A 20087-nucleotide genomic window follows, 5' to 3' on the forward strand; every position below is an offset into this window, starting at 1 on the left:
GTTATGCTTCTCCAGGCATGTGACAATATTCACCCACGTGTTTGGCCTTACATCATCTGACACAAATATGTATATATTCATATATTATATGTTTACATAGAAGAAATACTATAGTAAAATATATTATATATTATTTATACTTATTATTTTTATTATATTGTATATTTGTATATATCACATGTAAAAGGAAAGAAAATAAGTCTTTAAAATTAGTCAATTCTGGACAACTTTATATCAAGAGTAAGCTGAGAAAAACTGGAAGAGAAGCCAAAGACCAGGTTATTGAAAGGGGACTGGGGCCGGGTCTCCTGGGTGTCAAGTTGTCCAATGGTTCCAGGGAACATGGTGCCGGCCCCACTGAAGTGGGCTGAGGCAGGGCCTCTTGTAAGAGCTGGTGTACGTTGAGCAGACGGGTTGGGCTCTAGGGCTATGCAGGCACAAGCAGAGCCAACAGGTGCACAAGGCAGCTTTCTTTAAGCGACAGAGGAGCCTACCTGATGAGCTGGGCATTGTCGTGGGATTTGCGAGGTAGCAGCTTCATCTTCCTCCAGTCCAGAAATTCATGGAGGCTGGAGAATGGATCCTGGCTTATGGAGCATTTGTCAATGTCATTCCAGACCTCCACACCCACCAACACTATCCGAATGTTCAGCGGTCTGTAAAACTGAAGCAAACAGCCATCTTTGGGAGGGGAGTCATAGGGATGAACATTTGAACTGAAGCTCAGCATAGACGGCCCTGTTTGAAGTTCATTTCCATGCCCGAGAGAAGCATCTCAATGTGCCTTTGTTCCTGCAGCAATAGAATCTAAGAACTATCTGATGAATTGGTGCAAAGAGATATGGTCACTTGATTATCGAGTGGTGGACAATTAGATGCTCAAGTTATTAGTCTTTTTATGATCTGCCCATATTTGTAAGGAAGAGAACATTTCCATTTAAGTGTTCACATAGACACTGCCAGTTAATATTCATTGCAAGAAAAAAAAAAACAGTAAGTGGATCTGGATCATTCAGATAGGCTTGCCACGATCAATAATTGGTTCCGTTTCAGCAACATGTTCTGTCTATGAGGTACTGACAATGAGTCTGGATTAACTTCTCAGCCAAGAGCCAGCCTTGGCTGACACTCTTATGTTCTGTCGCCTGTAATCAACGAGAAAGTTCAATGCAACGAACAAGTCAATATCTCTCAAGATAAAAAAGGCGCAAGTGAAGCCTTTCTTCAGGAACTTTGTGACCCTTGCCCCACAGCCAGAAGTTAGATCAGCCACTGGGGGGAAGATCTGGGACCTACAACGCAGGTTCAGGCACACTGCTCTGTCCCTCACTTTTACATGGGTGTGATTTCAACAACACCCCAGGATCCAAAGCTGATCCTGGGTTGGGGAAAAGCAATTCTTCTAATGGCTGAGGGATGGTTTTTGTCTTGTGGAAGACCAGATGGGCAGCAGAGAGGTAAGAACTCTCCATGGCCAGCAGCTGCCTCCAGATCAAATCTCATGAGGATCAGATGGCTGTGTGGTCACAGCAGGGGTGGGGCATCTGGGTTACCCTGTTGCCTGACGTATGAGGCAATGAGAAGATCCTTGTTCTCTGAGTCCCCAGGTAGCCAAGGAGAAAGATGTGGCTAGGGGCAGCAGCTTCAGCCAAACTCCAGATGTGAGCAAGTTCTGTCATTGCTAAAAGTATCTGGCAATCAAGTAACGGTAATCATAGAATTAAGAGCATTACATGCTGTTCCAATGTGCTGAGCTAAAGTGCAAGGAACTCCCAAAGGCCGAGTATCGACCCCAGATCTTGACCCACCGAGGTGGCTCATGCGTCTCCTGAGGGGCCTCGTGGTCACAGGGAGAGCATTGGGTCAGCAGAACGCAAGTGGGGTATGAATCGCGTCACAGGACACACCGACTGCAGCCATCCAAGCAGATAACAATGACAACATCACGTAAACAATTTGGAGTAATCTTGCTCTGTAGTATGTTTTTAATCAAGAACAGCCTGTGATACCTTCTTAGAGTTTGGAGTCCAGGCTTTCCAGGCAAATGGAAGACACTGGACTGCCCTGAACAATGTGCGCATGTGTTTGGCGCTGTGTGCTTTGGGAGATTATGTCTTCAGCGGTGTCATTGCACAAAGAACAGGGATCAGAAAGCAAAAATGCAGGAAATCCAGTGCTGATGTTAACACCCACTGACTAAGCGATGTCCTGAGTGTCAAACATCCTACCTGGCTTTGGGGCTATCATCTGAGAAGGGGACACCAAATACTTCTCAGGAGCTAAGGTCCGCAAAGGACTAACTTGTCCCCCATCTCAGTGCTACTGTACAGCTTACTGGTGAATTAGGGACCTTTTCATAATAATGAAGGTGCTGAGCACCTTCTTTATACCTAGCAGGATACAACGTTCAACCCCCTCTCCACACTTAGTATAACTGATACTGTCAGGAGTGCTGAACTTACATCAAATCAAGCATTGCTCAGGGTCCCACTCCCAGTGTTTTTCTCAGGGCTGCCCACAGCTACTTTGCATTTTTTGGGCCAGTGATAGTGGTGACAGCTAACACATCATGGACATTGCCATGTCATGAACGCGTTTCAGGCTTGGTGCGTATAGTTTTCGTATAGTCAAGACACAGAATCTGGCAGCTGCCAAGTAGCTGACTGAAGATCACAACTGCATGGCCCTGTGTGGACATTGGTAGGGTGACTCCAACAGCGTGATTTACATGGGTACCTGTATGTGAATGCAAGGATTCCTGGCTCCAGACCCACAGAACAGCTCTCAGGCCTGTGCAGAACAACTGGAGCTTGCCCAGCATCCAACCCAGCTTGGGCATCCCAGAAACTACGTGGACACACAGACCCAGCTGAGTGAATCCTTTATTTATACAGTAGTGATGGATATTTGTTTAGCCCTTGCTATGGACTAGCCTTGGCTTGAGCAGGCAGAAGAAAGACTAAAATGTTCTTGATCTTGCTCAGCTGCTCAGAGGTCACCAGAAGGCTTACAGCCCAGGACACATCACCATTTTTCCAGTTCAGTTTTGAAATGGTAGCCTGCCAAACAATGGTGTGGACAGGAAGTCCAAGGGATGCTGTGCTGGACAGCCAAGGAAGACTTTCTAGAAAGAGCGGATCTAAAATGAGGGGGTAGAATTCCCTGGGGTCCAAGGAAGACTTTCAGGCCACGGATTTGGGGGAGGAAGGAAAGAAGGCATTCATATGAGTGATGATGCCTGAATAAATTCAATACAGAGGACTAACAGAGCTGAGATTCAGCCTTAAAGACTTTCCAGTTGGTGCCAAACCCTTGACAAGAGGCAAGGATGGGTTAGAGGAAAGGATTAAATAGAAGCTCCAGTGGTCACCTCCCGGGCAGGCACACACTCAGCTGTTCTGCTGAGATGTCATCAGGACCTGGGGAGAAGGTCTGGGGTTTGGCCAAGAAGCACAAGTATCAGACCTGCCTTTGGGTTCACTTACAGTGGTATGTCCCGCACATTTCAGAGCATCACCTTTGTCACTCAGTCACTTCTCTGTTTCCAGTCTGGGCTGTCCTTCCTTCTCTCCAAGCCAAAGCAGCCAAGTAGTTATTAATTTAGAAACGGCCCAGCTGAGCCAAGATGTCAGCAAGAGGAGATGAGTGGGGGGACTTTCCCACATGGAGACGTGCAAAACTGAAATGTGGGATGCTCAGCATAGCCTGTGGGTATTGTCGGCAGACTTAGATACACAGAGTCTGCTAAGGAGCCTGGGTAGCTCCCCCCCCACCCCCGGCCCCTGCCCGCCGGGGATACTGAGGGTAGATGAGGATGTCAGGGCTGGCTGTTTCTGTGTGCTTAGGAATCATTCTGCCACTTGGAAACACAAGAACAGCCAGGCAACAGAATCCACCAGGACTTCTCTGAGGCATATTGTTCTTTAATTACCAGTGCTAGTTATTACCAAACTCCCACTTGCTCATTTTTAGTTTTGCAAACTGAAGCAAGATAAACCCCAGAATAATACATAAAGACATATAAACACAGAGGGCCAAACACATCACTGTTTCAAATGGGGTTTCAGCAATTTCTGTCTTGGTTTTAATCTAGTTTACAGTTTCCTTTCACTCCCAAGGCCTGAGAAAAACTGATGCTCTTTCCTTCCCTGCAGACTGAGGCCTTCCAGGCAAGTCTTGGGGTGTTAGCTTGGGCTCCTAGGTCAGGTGGTTAAATCTCCCTCCCGTCTACCAGTGTCTTGTCCTGCATTGACATCACAGGAGCACGTGGATGCGGTCTGTGCCCAAGCCCCACCCAAGCCACTGAGATCAGAAGCCCTGGACCAGGCCTGGGAGTCGGTACTCCAAAGAGTAAATACAACCCAACAAGCACAGCCACCTGGGAAGAGTCTGACATAATGACAGTGCCAATATTCAGGTCAGTGTGAGAAGACTAGGTTTAAGTAGAGTCATCTGCCCAGAAAGCCCGGGTTCTGTCTGGTGGGAGGTGACAGACCATTTTCCTGCAAGCAGGTGGTGGAAGGATCACTTCACCAGCAAAGACGCCTTTGTTGGATGACATTCCCAGGGTCCTTTCTATACTTGTGAAAGATATGTTTCCAGGTGTTCTCAATGAGGGGCTGGCTAACAGCTGATGAAGGCTTGGTGGTGAGTCGAACCATGGAAGGGTGATTGGATCATTAGGGCTTTGACCTCATAACTTGATAGTACTAGTGGATGATATGACCATTATTGGCTTTCCTCGTGGGAGGAGATAGGTCACTGGGAAAGTGGCCTGGAGAGTGCTCTCAGCCACTTCCTGTCTCTCTCTGCTTCCTGACCACCATGAGGTGAGCAGCTCTCCTCCATCACACCCTCTCTGTCCTGATGTTTCTACTGTATCTCAGGCCCAAAGCAACAAGAGCCAGAGGACGTACAATGGAAACCCCTGCAACCATCACCACAATATATTTTCCGTTAAATTGTTCCTCCTAAGTATTTGTCACAACAATGACAAATAATTGCTGAGTTGGAAGTCTGTTTCAACGCTGCTGGGCAGTAGAATTCTGTGGATCCCTTATGGATGAGAGCTAGCTCCCAGGGACCAGCTGGAGCGTTCTTGACAGGGTCTAATGCATGCCACAGAGTTCTGAATCTAAGGGAATCTAAGTATAAGACACCCTGGTCAGCAGAATCTGAAGAAAGCTGTGCCCTGCAGTCCACCACAGTCCGGGCCACCATGGGTGGGAACCACATGTTCAAGGGAAAGGACACTGGAAGTCCCACCCTAGACCCAAGGCAGAACTTGGTCTTTCAGATCAGTCAGATGAGGTACACCGAATCCTCTCCTCCCCGTTTCCAAACATTTACACGATTTGAGTGGTTTAATTAGCCGAAGAGAAACTTACCTTGTCAACGTGATTAGCGATCTCTATTAAACGCTGCTTAACTTTTTCCAGATCTTTTCCTTGCCTCTGAAACTTAACAATTTTAAATGTCACCATTAATAATGGTAGGCATATCAATCACAACTCATCTTCCCAGATCCTAAAATGTAAAGTCTTGGGCTTTTGAAAGCTACCCAAAGTCCTCTAAATTTATGATGAAATAAGCTCACATCCTGCAGAGAACTTTCCCCAGTTGGGGATTGCCTGAAACTCCCTGAAATTCACCCAAGCCAAGAGCTTACAAGACAGTCACTTCTGCAATTTTTCCAGCCTCGCAAATGATGGAGATGGTGATGTGCTTTGGCAAAGAGAAAATACACAGCCAAAAGGTCGTTTGGAGCCATTTGTCATATCATCACCTTGATTTTAACTTCCTGAGAAAATTGCTTTATATTTGTTTTTAAAAATTAAACAGTAAAAGCAATAGAGGGTCATGGCAGCATGTCAAACAATACAAAAGAGAACAGATAAAATGTTAACTGGGTTCTCTGTTCTCTTCTATAGTCTGACCTTCCAGGATGGAGCAGTTTTCTGAAACACTGTCAACCTTGTCTTGTACATGTGTGCTGAGTCAGTCTATGAGAAAATGGTACCTGTGTTATAATATGTGAATGTGACAATACATGAATATCAACAAGATAATCTAAAAAAATTAATTCAAAGATAATTAAGAGAAGAAATGAACATAGGGCCAAGCCAATTCTCAAGACAGTAGGATTTCTCTGTTTTGGTTCTATGTAGCTTTTATCCATCCATCCATCCATCCATCCATCCATCCATCCATCCATCCATCCATCCATCCATCCATCCATCCATTCAGTTTTAGGACACACAGACATTTAAAAAGCTTAACTTTCCCCTAAAATGTTTCAGAATGCAATCTAAAATCAGTCATTATTTCCTCCAAAGAATTCTTATTCACAGAGATTAACTACAGAGAAACTTTGGCAGTTGTTTGTTGTTTTTCAGACTTTCCTATTGTTCGTACCATCAGATACTTTTTTAATATTCTTTAAAATTATAATTAATGAAATCAGAAAAATCACTTTTTCCATGGGTTCTCTCTTTCATGGGCTCTTTCTTGTTTGCTTACTTGCTTGCTTCCTACTTTTTCTCGTTCTTCTTTCTTTTCTTCCTTACTTCCCTCCCTTCTTTCTCTTTCCCTTCGTCCTCCCTCCCTTCCTCCTTCCCTCTCTTCTTTCCTTTGTGCTAACACCAAGGCTTGAACTCAGGGCTTTATACTCTCAGTTAGCTTTTTCACTCAAGAATAGTTCTCTACTACTTGAGCCACTTTGGGCTTTTTGCTGATTAACTGGAGATAAGTGTCTAATAAATCTTTCTGCCCTGGCTGGTTTCAAACCAGGATCCTCAGTTCTCAGCCTCCTGAGTAAGAAGGATTACAGGTGTGGGTCACCAGTGCCTGGCTGTTTCTGACGCTTTTTAAGAATGCATAGACAACTGTGCTAAGGCAGTAACTTGCTCAGCATTTGATTCTCTCTTGAAAACCAATAGCACTGAGAACATTCTAAAGGTTCTTACCTCTCGGTTGTCGGCGACAATAACCAGCTCGACATACTTGGTCATCTTGAGTGTCTCCCTTTTATGCTGTCAAAAGTAAACATGAGCTTAGCTTCCCTTCAAATCTCCCCGCAGTTTCAGAGCATCGTCTATGTCCCCCTGCCCCTCCAGTCTCTGGTTTCCCCTCCCTTGACAAGTTAACCTCCAGCCCCAAACTGGCCATCCATTTCTGCTTCTACTTGGGAAATCTTAAAAAGCTGTTTAACCTTCCTGCTGAATCACGGATCGCAATATCAAAAGAGGTCAAGGTCAGTATGAAATAAAATGAGCACATTAACACAAAACCAAATGAACACCCAGCGTTCTTTCTAGAAGGGGAGAATCTAGCTACATGTGGCACATGTGAAGATGACTCAACTCCAAGCTGGAAACCAGTGGCCCAAATGTCCCTGCTCTGAGATCTGAGACAGACAGGCAGGGCGGCGATCTTGGAAGCGGAACGGCAGGATCTGTGGGTAATCACTGTGGGGTCCACTCCTGAGAGTGTAGCCCTTGGAGCTGATCCTTTTGGTTTTTCAATCTAGGGGTAGGATTGAAGCTGTAGAGTATCCACCTAGCAAGCTCAAAGCCCTAAGTTCAAATCCCAGTACTGCCAAGAAAAAAGAATCTTGCTCAAAGCAATGGAAGACTGGGGTGATCTGGAGAGAGGGGAAATAGCCAGAAACACAAGGGGGCAAGACATAAAGAGGCGAGACTGCAGAACAGAAAGAAACAGGAGATAAAGGAAGGAAGGAAGAAAAGAAGGGAAGGAGGAAGAGAAGGTGGGTAGAAAAGAAAGAAGGAAGTATGTAAGGAAGAAAGACAGGAAGAAAGAAAGAAAGAAGTCCAGCCCCCCCCCCCAGAGCTGGGTGTGGGTGGAGTGGAAAAGCAGGGTGGGGGGTGGGGGGTGGGAAGGGGACTCACATCAGCTCAGCTCTCACTGATGTGGAGGTCCAGCTAGAGAAACACAGACCCTAAACAAAGCAGCCTCTGAAGTGGGTTACATTGTAATCAGGCTTCCTCAAAGGGCATTCCTGCTCTTCCCTGAATCACTGGGAGGATCCCAAAGGCATTTTTGGAAGAAATAAAGCAATTCATGGAGGGTGGTCTCCAAAAAGCAAACATTAAAAACAAAAAGCAAAGCCTTCTGTTTCTGCAATAACCCACAGTTTGAAGAAGTTGGGGCTGAATGGGTCTCCCTTCCTCCTGCCTGGAACTGCTGGTTATGACTTAACTACACTGCTGGAGTTGAAAATTTGTTACAACTCTTTTCAGACAAAAGCAAAAAACTAACAAAACCAAACAAAAAAAGCCTCATCAAACCAAACCAAACCAAACAACAACAAAAAAAGACTTAAAGCATGCTTTGAATCCCATTTCCAGTCGTATAATCTGGAGGGACACATCTTTCATAGCACAATTCCCCATCAGTCCAGGATCTTTCCAAACAGATTTTTATAAGGAAAAATGTTTGTATGATAGTGGCCTGCCTCCCCACAGACTGCCCAGCTGTGCTGATCTGTGGATTTAGGTGTCCCTGAAGAAATCTGCAAATCTGAGCAAGGAAAAATAAAGCACCAAGAAAGGTGGAATGTCTCATTCTTTCACAATGTTGCAAGAAAGAAAGAAAAATGTCCAGATGTTGTAACTATATGTATCAGCAGGTTTTATGGTGATAACTATGTACTTAAAAAGGGGAAAAATCAGCCCCCGTGGGGTCCAGTGTACAGGCAAAAATGAGACACTTCTGAAGTGTGAGGGGTCTCACCTCTTTTTTATTCTTACTGAGGGGGTGTCAAAGAAGGAGAAATCTTGCTTTGGCTCATGATCCCTCCACCTACCCTGAACAAATTCAGCTAATTGTAGAGAAGAGAATACAGCTCTGGAAATGAAGAAATAAATTAGTTTTCCACTGAAGAACTCACTGAGGAGGCTCTGATTGTCAAAAGACTTTCACAATTTCAGCCTTGGAAGAGTAAAATCAATGGCCAAAGGAAGGATATTTCCAACTGGCCTAGAATCATTGTTTAGAAAATACACAATCCCAGATAATGAAAACAAACACATGAACACAATTTTCCTGTCTCTGCAGTTTTCAGAGAAGTCCACATTTTCTCATGAATTCAGAGAACTGCAAACTCAGAGAGAAGCTTAACCACATCATAATGAAAAGCCACAGGGGAGAGGCTGGTCCCAGGCTTAAATTACCACCACATGATTCCTACCTATCTAGGCTGTCCAGTTTTCTTTTTAAATCATATTTTAATTTGTGATATGGAGAGCAACACTTGAAACTGGTTGCTTGACTGAATTTTCACTTTTGAACTTGTGGCAAAACAAAAAGCACCCCGCCCCCCTGCACAAAACTCATCCCCAAACAGGACCTGTGAGAAAAGCACTGCAGTCTGTCTTTTCTCCAAGGCGGGCACAGAGGGCTTCTTCAAGAGTTACTCAGGAGGAAATCAGTTCCCCTGCTTCTTAAAGTGACCACAACCAAGTTCCCAGATGCACCCTGCCCTCCAAACTGCCTGCCAGGGACCCTGGCTCTGATATCTTGACTCAAGTTAGGAAAGCAAGCTGAGAATGGGGTTACAATATGTTCTCATTAGACTCCTTCCTTCATATGGCCAGACCATTTGCATTCACCCCACAGGGTCCACTGGGAGCCCCCAAGTAACCAGATGGGAAAGACCAAGGTCATTGCCCCTCAGGAAGGTCACCTTCTCTTGGGAAAAGGAGGAGGAACAAAGAATTAACAAGAGTCAATGTGGTGTGTGAAAAGTCCATGGAAGAAAACAAACAGGAAGTGGGGGTTAGATATGACCAGAACAGCAGATTACCACCATATGGAATCTGCTTACACAGATAAGATGGTGGCTGGGTACCAGTGCATCCCGGGTACCCAGCAGCATCTCGCTGCCCTGCTGTCCTCTGTGTACCCAGAAGTCCTTGCAAACATTTCTTCCCAGAAAAAGCTTTTATATTTGATGCACTATTTTCTATACTAATGGAGGGGAACCACAGAAGGGTTATCCCTAAAAAAAGAGAAATTCAACTGCAATTTCATTTTGCCTTTGGGATGTATTATGTGATTCTCTCCAGTAGCAGACTTAGCCTTTGCCTTTCTTACGATGCTTGCTCAGATAGATTTTTTTTTGTCTTGATTGCATAAAGGATGGAGAGGGAAAGGGTGAGTACAAGTGAGTTGTGAGCAGTGGGTGCTTTAGGCTGGACTTAAAATTCTCAGAGAGCAGACCAGGAAGTTTCTGTCTCTCTGCGCCCTTTCAACTTGGCTCTCTGCAATTGAATGCAGTACCAATGTACCAATGACAAGCTATTGCTCAGGCTCCTCTTCCATGTGGAGTATACACAGAGGGTAGATCAATTTCTGATGCTCGGTGAAGGAAAATGCAAACCTCTGCAGAAGAGTTGCAGACTATGCAGCCAGCTCGGCAACAGTTAATGTTGAGCAGGGGCAGGAAAATGCTGGGGTAAAGCAAATGTGTTCACTGTGCTGCATAAACAAGATTAATTAGCTGTAGTTACACTGATTTCTTTTTTTAGTATAAAATCAAGGCAGCAAAGTGAGACTAGTTAGCAGCCTATAACTCAAAGATGCACTCTTCATATTTATCACAGGTGTTATCCAAAATATCCTCCTAGATAATTCTAGCTCTGCATATTTCCTCCCTTTACTTAAAAACTATTTTGGTACCAGTTTCATTATCTTCCTGCTGTTTAGGTCACAGATGTTTTCTCTTGCATAAAAGCCTATCAGAATTATTTCAAAAGTGACAGGGAAAAGAGACTGGGTATCCAGGCCTTCCTTTTGCAATGTAAAGGTTCATTTACACTTCAATATGCATTATTAACAAAATAGTCTTGTTATTCAGTTTCTTTCCATTTATGTACAAACCAAAAGGACTGGAAATTATTTTGTCAATCAAAGTGTTCGAGGACGGTATGCTTAAAGAATTAAAATGTGGCTGGCTGGTAACTACAGATCAAGTTTGTACTTCTAAATGAAATGGCAAACCTATTTGAGTGTCATTTCAACTGTCAAGTTAAAAAATTGCATAACTCGGAGAGCAGGCTTTGGACAAGCGACTCACAGCAAAACAAAATGCAAATGCTCTGCTTTGCTGATGGCTTTAAAGTGACATCTTAACCACATCTTATCCAAGGGCTTGAATCAAAGGCAAATGTGTTTGCTGAATGAAAGGAACTCACATGGGACCACAGAGGTGGGTCTCTGTGATTCTAACTCTTCAATCCATCATTCAAGCAAGATGGGGAAAGAAAATGCTCCCCAAGAAGCTGGGGCCGCTGCCACTGCTGCCGTCACTGCCACTGGGTATATGGAAGCTCCAGGCCCTGGGATTGTGATACAGCCTCCCAGGGCCTCTGAATCAGTGCCAAGGCAAGGCACAGCCCTGTAATGGGGCACACTAGGAGGGGAGTTCAAAAGCCCCACAGAACTGGGACCCTCGTGGCTCATTCCAGTAATCCTGGCTACTCAGGAGGCTGAGATCTGAACATCGCAGTTCAAAGCCAGATTGGGCAGGAAAGTCTGTAAGACCCTTATCTCCAATAAACCACCAGAAAACTGGAAGCACTGCTGTGGTTTTCCTTCCTTGTAGACTTTTCTCTCTGGGCTGGCCTCACACCATGATTCTCCCCTCCCCACCTCTACACACACACACACACACACACACACACACACACACACACACACACACACACACACACACACACACACACACACACACACACACACACACACACACACACACACACACACACACACACACACACACACACAATCTCAGCCTTCCGTGGACCAGGGGATGACAGGTGCACAGCACTGGTACACTGCCCCCAGTATATCTTAACGAGACTGGTGATGGAGCTCTCAGTCCATGATGACACTGGCCACATGGTTTCCACTGCTCCTGATAAGTGGGATTTCCATTTCCTAGACACAAAGTCCAGTGTCAGAGCGTCTCTGGATCTCCTGGCACTGGGTGTCCATGCCTGAAGCCCTCCAGAGACACGGGAGCGTCTATGTCCTTCTTACCCTTCTTGCCTGCATCTGGGTGAGTGCCGGAGACATGGCAGGCGTGGGGAGGCGGGTGGTGTTATGGTGCAATCCACACGACCCCCAGATGCCACCCAGGTCCTCTGCGGGGAAGAGCTTGTATCTGTTGGTGGTATTTTTCATTGGCTCTAAGATGTAGGTCTGGTTTTCAAACACAATAAGTCCCCTGTTGAAAAAGAAATGACAAAAATACTCATTTTAAACAACGGCTCCTTGTTGATGGTTGAAACATAGCTCTTAATGAAGGAAATATCACTTTATTTAGACTCTCACACCTTAATTGGAAAGGACATTTTCTGTGCGGAGGGCCTGCACACATTCATTTTGCAACCCAGAAAGGCAAGTCGGAGAGTTTTTTTTTGAGTTTGAAATATTTTATGGTGACAATAGACTGCATTTTACCTTCTGTGCTTTCTTGTTTTTTCCTTTCTTCTTTCTTCTGTCTAAAGATATATTACTAGGAAGAAGAGTCTAGAGGAAAGATGTCTCATTGCCGATAACTATATCTGAATTTGCAGACCCAACTCAGAAGGGAAATCATCCTTTTCTTTTTAAAAGATGATTCCTGCATCTACATTATTTATCATGACCAGATAAATTTCCTAAATATTTGAAGAGATTCAGATATAAGGAGGGAGGCAAATATATGTATATATATATATGCATGGTATTTTCATTTATTTAATTTGTAAGAGATGTGCAAACACAAGTGCTCTTACAAATACTCAAAGCATGGAGCTGTGGCTTGGAGGACACAGTGTGCCTCCTGGAGGAGTGGATAGCCTTTCACAGGATCAAGAAACACCATGGCAAGGTGAGTCCAGCGGCCAAGGGGAGAGTTCCAGCTGTGCTGTTTACCATCTGTGTGACCTGATCATGCTTCTTAATCTTATCAAACCTTGTGTCTGCCACCAATACAATGGGGCTCACATTATAATGCTATTTATTGCTCAAAGTTTCTACACCATCCAATGAGAAATACTAGCCCAGGCACCAAGTGGTGCCTGAATGGTAGCAGCTCTTTATGAGTTATTCCAAAGATGGACAATTTTAGGGAGATACCATTCTTCTTTAACTCATCTAGCTATAGGTTTACTGGCCATCGAGGCCTCCCCAGTATGAAGTACAGTTTGATGGGATCAGTATACTTCTGGGAGAACCAAGAACCTTTGAGCCACCACTGAGGATTAGACGTAAATGAACAGATTTGTTTTTAGTGGACAGAGTTTCAAAAATGCTCTAAGTGTCAGAGTCAGGGGTAGCCTTTAGCCACGAACCATGACCCTTGTCATGACTTTCTGGTGCTGAGGCTGAGGCCCAGTTCCATTATGGAAATGAGCAAGGATGGCCTGGGATCGAGCTTCACGAGGTAAGGAACCCTGGCGTAAGTGCTGGCTTTCCTTTCTCTCTCTTCCAACGAGACAAATGAGTCCTTTCATTTGAAAGGTGCTCGCTGATGCTGAGAGTGAGGTTTTCTGGGAGCAATGGTAGTTGGGCCAGAACTGTCATCTGCACAGCTCACACACACCTCGCAATTTCTACTGTTCGGCATGGCGACCACACCTTGGCCCTTTGAGAACACATCATGCTTTCATGGGAAGTTCATCTGGCTGTAAACGGACACGCCCGCCACAGTGACTCAATCTTGCTTGAGACTCGAACCTCCTTAAGACTTCCCCGACGTGATTCACGGATGCATTATGTATTAACCACAGAACTTTTCAAAGTATGTTAGCAGATCAGGCCTGAGAATGAGACAGACAGAGTCTAGGTTCTGGGCTTTCAGTCTGACACTTAATTTATATTTGAGAACACCCCTAATCCTCAAGAAACACTCATCACTCCATTCACTGCCCTTTGATCATCCCAACTGATTTCCAAAGCAAGGACCAAGTAAAACGTTCCTATGTTGCTCATACTGCTCACCTTATTTCTTTGGTCATTCACTCTCCCTGTTGATTGATAGCCTACTATAGGAGTCTATTAATAAAATGACTAAGCTTCCAGACTCAAATGGTATGGAGGACAGAAGCTTGAAACAGTCAGGTAGCTCCTTTGAATGGAGCTGATAAGCAAGTATACACTAGCCAACTTCCACTGGTTTAGCCACAGTCCTGTTTTGTAGTATCATAGGCATTGGAAGAAACAGATGCCTCCTGACTGGGATAGCTGTATTCTGGGCAAGAGGACAGCACCAGAGAGGGAAATTGGATTAACAGGGAAGATCTATGCTCCATACAACCAGGAATCAGAGCTCTGGATGCTGGAGGAAGAGCTTGGAGTAACTAAAAAGGTTCTGGGAATTTTTAAAGATCCCACAGATGATTAAAAGCCATTGTGCATAACTCTTCTTTTTCCCTTACAAAGTAGCAACTTTGAGTATCTTCAAATCAATAATTCAGGTATGACTCTACCATGCGGAATGTCTGGGTCCTTTTTGTTGAGCTTTTCTTGTGAAATCAACTGGACATTGCTAAGTTGAGGGTGGGGAACAGGAATTTGTGTTCATTAATGATATGGACTTTAACAAGCTTAAATTAAGAAAGAGAACTTGAAAGGCAAGGACAATTAATGTAGGAATCTGGATTTACAAGAAAATGGACTTTCTTACAGTAAAAAGAAAATAGCACCATAACCTTTCATGTTGTATTGTTACTTTTCTATTGTGCGTTTACTTAACTATCTAGTCAGGAGACTTGACAGTAAAATATGTCACCAGTGCTTGCCGAGGAGGAAACTGCTGAAAAAGTTTTTCTACTTAGTGGAAAATTTCTAGAAATTGTTAGTTGGTTATAAAAGCATTCTCCTATCTCTTTTTATCTTTTAAGTCATACAAAGGCAGATGTGGAGAAACGGGGTGAAGGCCGTCCCTTTGCTCCACAGAATTGGCAGCCTATGTACAGCATAATTAAATAATTGCTTTGGACTGTCTTGGGTATAATTAATCATTTAGCTCTAAAGCTTGCTGGAAACAACGGGGGATACAGAACTCAAGCACTCAGACTTTCCGAGATGTGAAAATGTGATGTTCTCACAGTCCTCCCGGCCCTAAGTTAGATAAGGAGATGCAATTTGTTTTAAGTTGAATATCATAGATATTTGGTTGTAAACTTAAAGTTGGAAGAATCTCAGAGTATGGAATGTAAATCCAGCAGACTTTGAGGATGTGTGTGTGTGTGTGTGGTTTCCTCTTGGTGGACTGGTGCTGGTGTATGTGAGGGGAGATGAGCAGGGACCCCAGTGTTTGGGCAAGATGAAGACTGAGTTCCTTCTCTGGAGGGACAGCTCAAGGCGGACACTAGACCTACCATCGTAGGAGGCCAGCTCCTGGGGCAGAAAAGAAAGCAATAATGGAGAGGAAGGAGGGCTACCTGCCTGTCTTCCACCTCCATCTCTTAACTGTGTCATTATCCCTATCGCTCTATGAAGCTTCATGGATCAGAACATCCACCACTGCCCAGGGTGCCCAGGTGGCTTAAGGCAGAGCCAGGGCCAATCTAGACCTGGAGGTCTGAGGCTAAGGCTCCTCACCCCCACACTCACCTGCCTGCCTCAGCCTGTTATCGCAGAACAGGGACAACAGCAGTGAAACAGAAGCAGAAAAGACAGGCCAGAGACGGCGCAGCCGCTGTAAAAACCAACCGACCTCCCTTCAAATGGAAATTCTTGCTATTCCTTATTGAACAGAAATGAAGAGGAATCTGTCAAAATGGTCAGTTGACTTGGCTAGTTTTGTGTGCGAAAACTCAGGGGTCCTATTTTCCCTCAAGGTAAGTCTTTGTCCTTCTGAAAATTCAGTTTTTAATCCAGCATCGGTGGTGCATTTGGCAACCCTTCAGCTTAATGTTACATGAGGCTGGACTACCTGTAATAAGACAATGATTAGAAATTACGAATTATCCCAGCTTGTTCAATCTTCTACTGCTAATCGCATTTCCTAGGAAAGAACTTTTGGTCTTAATATTATGTTGTCAATCACAAGTTAGAAGTATGGTTGACATAAGATTTAATTCCAGTGCTTTTTTTCTTTCTGAAGTTCATGGGTAAAAACAATATCCTGCCTCATATGTGTTTGATAAACTGTAATGACAACAATATTAGCCAGCACATCATGAGCACCATAAGGCTTATTTTCAATAAATGGTTTCCATGGAAAGTACTCATGTATAAGCAAAACAAATATTCATTATTCCCACCAGGCACAAGGTTAGATACCCTACCATCAGCTTCTGTTCCGAATGAAATGCACAGCAGGGCAAGGGCATGACCAAAGGAAAGGCTTACGTATTAAACAGGTGTTTATGGATAGGCAATACAGGCTGAATACCTTGAATGAAATGATTGCAAATTCTAAATGCACGCCATTCGGAAACATGTTTGGTCCCAGGAATTTCAGACGAGCTATTTTCAATCTACTGGTGCCTCAGGAATAAGAACAGCTTGGTGACAAGTGTACCATGAGCCAGCCAGCCATCTTAAAGACGATCTTCACCAGCATGCTTCGGGTAGTGCCAAGTTCACCCTCTTAAAGCAGGCAAGCCAGTAGGTTTTTAGAACAATGAATTGTGCAGCTATCATCCCTGCCTAGTTTTAGAACATTTTCATCAACCTAAAGAGGGTTTGGACCAATTAGTGGTCATCCCACGCCCCCATCTTACCCACAACAAGCCACGCTCCTGTCTAATATGGACAGCAATCCTGCAGATTGCTGGCCTATTTTACTAAGGAGGAGAGAAAAACGAGAGGCCCAGGTCACTGGGGGAGGGGACTGAGCAGTGTTCCTCTGAAATGTGTGTTCCCATGCTCATCCCTCTTACCTTGGAGTAGAGCCTAAAATTTAGAAAGAGGGTCTTGACAGATAGAATTAAATCCAATATCTTAAAAAACGAGATCATTCTGGATCATTCTGGGGCCCAGATCTAGTGACATGCCCTTCTGAGAGACAGAAGGGTTAACACATATGCTGGGAGCCAGGGGCTCACACCTATAAATCCCAGCCCCTCAGGAAGCTGAGATCTGGAGATGGCAAGTTGAAGCCAGCCTGGGCAGCAAAGTCTACAAGATTTCATCTCCAAATGGTAGTGTCCCAGTCCACCAAGCAAGCTGAGAAAGCACTCGAGGCCCTGTGGTCACATCCTGGAACTGGGGGGAAGGTGACAAAAGAAGGTCGAGGCTGGAGCTGCAGTGGGGCCTCTATCAGCCAAGCAAAGCCAAGCCTGCTGGTAGCTAGGACAGAGAGGCACAGAAGGGCTTCTCCCTTGAAGTTTCTGGAAAGAATCCATCCCATGATACCTTGAGCTTGGATTTCTGGTCTCAAGAACAGTGACAGAGAAAAAGTTGGTTGCTTAAGGTGGCACTGGTGGAGCCACTTGTCCCATAAGCTGTTCGCTGCCCTCGGCCACACCAGTGGTCCACCCACCCCCTCCCCCCGGCTCCATCACCCCAAACACACACTTGCAAAGGAGCAGCTGGTTCTAAAGGCTGAGTTCAGAGCAGTGCAGAGCTGCCCGGGGACAGCGCAGCCCTGACAGGGTCGGGGTGGATAAGCAGTCCCACCTAGAACCAGGGCCTTGAGGGGAGTTTTGAGGGGCAAATGGGCCTGAAGAGGCAGGGAACACAGGCCTTGGATGAACAATACAGGAGCAAGGAAGGTCGGGGTTCACTCGAAGACAGAGGAACCCTTGGTGGAAGTGGGGGTCACTGCAGATGGACAGTGAGAGCCACGAAGGAAGGTGGGGTGCTGGTGTGGAGGACCTCACGTGGGATGCCGGGATGCCAGGCTCTCCTGGTTCCATTCAGTTTCTTGTGAGTCTTACAGCCTTGTGTTTAGCTCATGTCTGACTCCTTTCCACCTCAGGGCAGTTTCCTCATTTCTTCTGGTTTGCTCTGTGTGGTCAACAGGTAACTAATAGGTGAGTCAGCGATCAATAAACATTTGCAGGACTATCGATGAGCAGGCCAGGAAGGGCATTGGGGACGGAGATGACCGAGCTGTCCTTGTGAGGCAGGAGCTGGCCGACAGGGGGCGTGTGCAGGGTCTGGGTGGGTAGGGGTTACCAGAGCTCCCCAGAGGTCAAGCTTGGGGCCTCTGGCAACTCAGTGGAAGAGAGTCTGGGGGAGTCGGCCTGCAGACCCATCCAGGAGCGCAGTCTGAGACACGTGGGATTTTGCGTGGCCCGGTAGAGCTGTGGACTCAATCCTGGGTGTTGGTCAGGAGTGGCAGGACAGACTCAGAGCTGGTGGGGGCAGGACCGTGACCATTTCATGTCCCATTGAAGTCCTAGCCTGTCCACAGGAAGAGAGAAGGCAGGAGAGGAACAACGCAGAGTCCTGGCTAGAAACACACGGCTGAAGGTCAGAGGGCAGCCAGGGAGGTGAGTCAGAAAAGGCTGAGAGAGCAGACGGCCATGAGGGCAAAGGTGAGGGACAAGGACAAGTTGGCTTTACTTCCCTTCTATGGTAGGACCCACTGCGCCCTGAGGGGCTGAGGACCTGCAGTGAGCAGGATAGAGATTTAGATTTACTCATACCTGCCCACGGGGGGGGGGGGGGGGGGGGGGGGGGGGGGGGGGGGGGAGGGGGGGGGGAGGCACATGATCCTGCTGAGCCTCACGGCGTGTCTGCAACGGGCAGCTCTTAGCACAGGACTGTGGGACCCCGATCCTGTCTAACAGACAGGAAACTCCTCAGTGTGCCGGATCTTCCTGAGGCTTTAGCCCATGTGTCTATGAGTCTTTGGGTCAAGCCAACAATCTGGAAAACACCTAACGGCCCAGGTCAGAGGACACTGGAGTCAAGTGCTGAGGGTCTGGGAGGACGGCTGTGGCCCCACCCCTGTGGAGGATGCCGCTCAGCCCAGGGCCCATCCTTCCTCTGCCCTGGTCCCCTTCCCCCACCCCGCCCCCCAGGGTTGTTGTCTTCCAGTTTCTCAGCTGAGACTTCTGAGTAGAGTTCTTCAAATGTGTCCATTGGCTTTGTTAAATTCTAAACAGTGATTCTGCACCCGCATGCGGCAGGCATTGTACAGTGACTGCTTGTTCTCACGGATAAATTACAAATGAGTGTTTTCATTATCGTGTGTATCCTGGGTTCCATGGCCTACAACACCGATCAATTCTACCCTTTGAAAAAAGAAATGGATGACTATTTAAACAGTGTAGGGGCAAGAATTATCCTGTATCATATTTGCTTTACTCTAAAATTTGGTACAGTAAAAGTCACGTGACACAACTAAAATCTATGTGGTACTTCCAACAAGACCATCATCCAGGCCCTTATTTGTGTACTAACTGCCTCTCCTCTTGATGCTTTTACTCATTTATTTACTTTTTTATTTTGTGGTGCTGGAGATCACCTCCAGGATCTTGTATTTTGTATATTTAGGCAAGAGATCTATCATGAAGCAAAACCCCAGCCCTTGCTATTTTTTTCTTTTTTTGTCGGTCATGAGGCTTGAACTCTGGGCCTGGGCACTGTCCCTCAGCTCCTCAGTTCAAGGCGAGTGCTCTACCACTTGAGCCACAGCACCACTTCCAGTTTTCTAGTCATTTATTGGAGATAAGAGTCTCACGGACTTTTCTGCCCGGGCTGGTTTTGAACTGCGATCCTCAGATCTTAGCCTCCTGAGTAGCTGGGATGACAGGCATGAGCCACCAGTGCCTAGCTGCCCTTGCTATTTTTATGTGACTGAATTTCTAGGAACACTTTGTGGGACCCCTCCCATCCGAGTCTAGGAGCATCCACTTCTGTCAAGTGTGGGAAACATTCCAGATCCTGAAGCCCTTACCACAGGGCAGGTGGGGGAAGGGTGGGGAACTCAGGGAAGGCCCAGTTCAAGGCTGTCTGAGTCCTGGGAGGTCCCAAGAGTTTCAGCCTAGTTCAGAACCTGCAATGATGGGAAAACGCAGGCTCACTTGGAGCAGGAGCCACAAGTCTCCTTATGCTGATGCACAAAGGAGCAGAGGGGACCAGGGAAAGGTGTGGTATGTGCCTGTGTGTCGTGTGCT

At 45.8% G+C, this 20087-nt stretch overlaps 1 protein-coding gene across 1 annotated transcript in view; it reads right to left on the bottom strand.

Moving 5' to 3' along the window:
- Adam12 (ADAM metallopeptidase domain 12) overlaps window positions 1-20087 on the bottom strand; it is a 230702-nt gene that overhangs the window by 63451 nt on the left and 147164 nt on the right. Inside the window, exons 5-8 of the mRNA XM_042701464.1 lie at window positions 12061-12247; window positions 6966-7031; window positions 5388-5459; window positions 495-664 (exon numbers count right to left, since the gene is read on the bottom strand). Of these exons, the coding sequence (XP_042557398.1) occupies window positions 495-664; window positions 5388-5459; window positions 6966-7031; window positions 12061-12247 (495 nt within the window). The remainder of the gene's footprint in view (window positions 1-494; window positions 665-5387; window positions 5460-6965; window positions 7032-12060; window positions 12248-20087) is intronic.

Source organism: Dipodomys spectabilis, unplaced genomic scaffold (assembly GCF_019054845.1).
Source record: "Dipodomys spectabilis isolate Male_0828 unplaced genomic scaffold, ASM1905484v1 ptg000289l, whole genome shotgun sequence".
Classification (NCBI taxonomy): Eukaryota; Metazoa; Chordata; class Mammalia; order Rodentia; family Heteromyidae; genus Dipodomys; species Dipodomys spectabilis.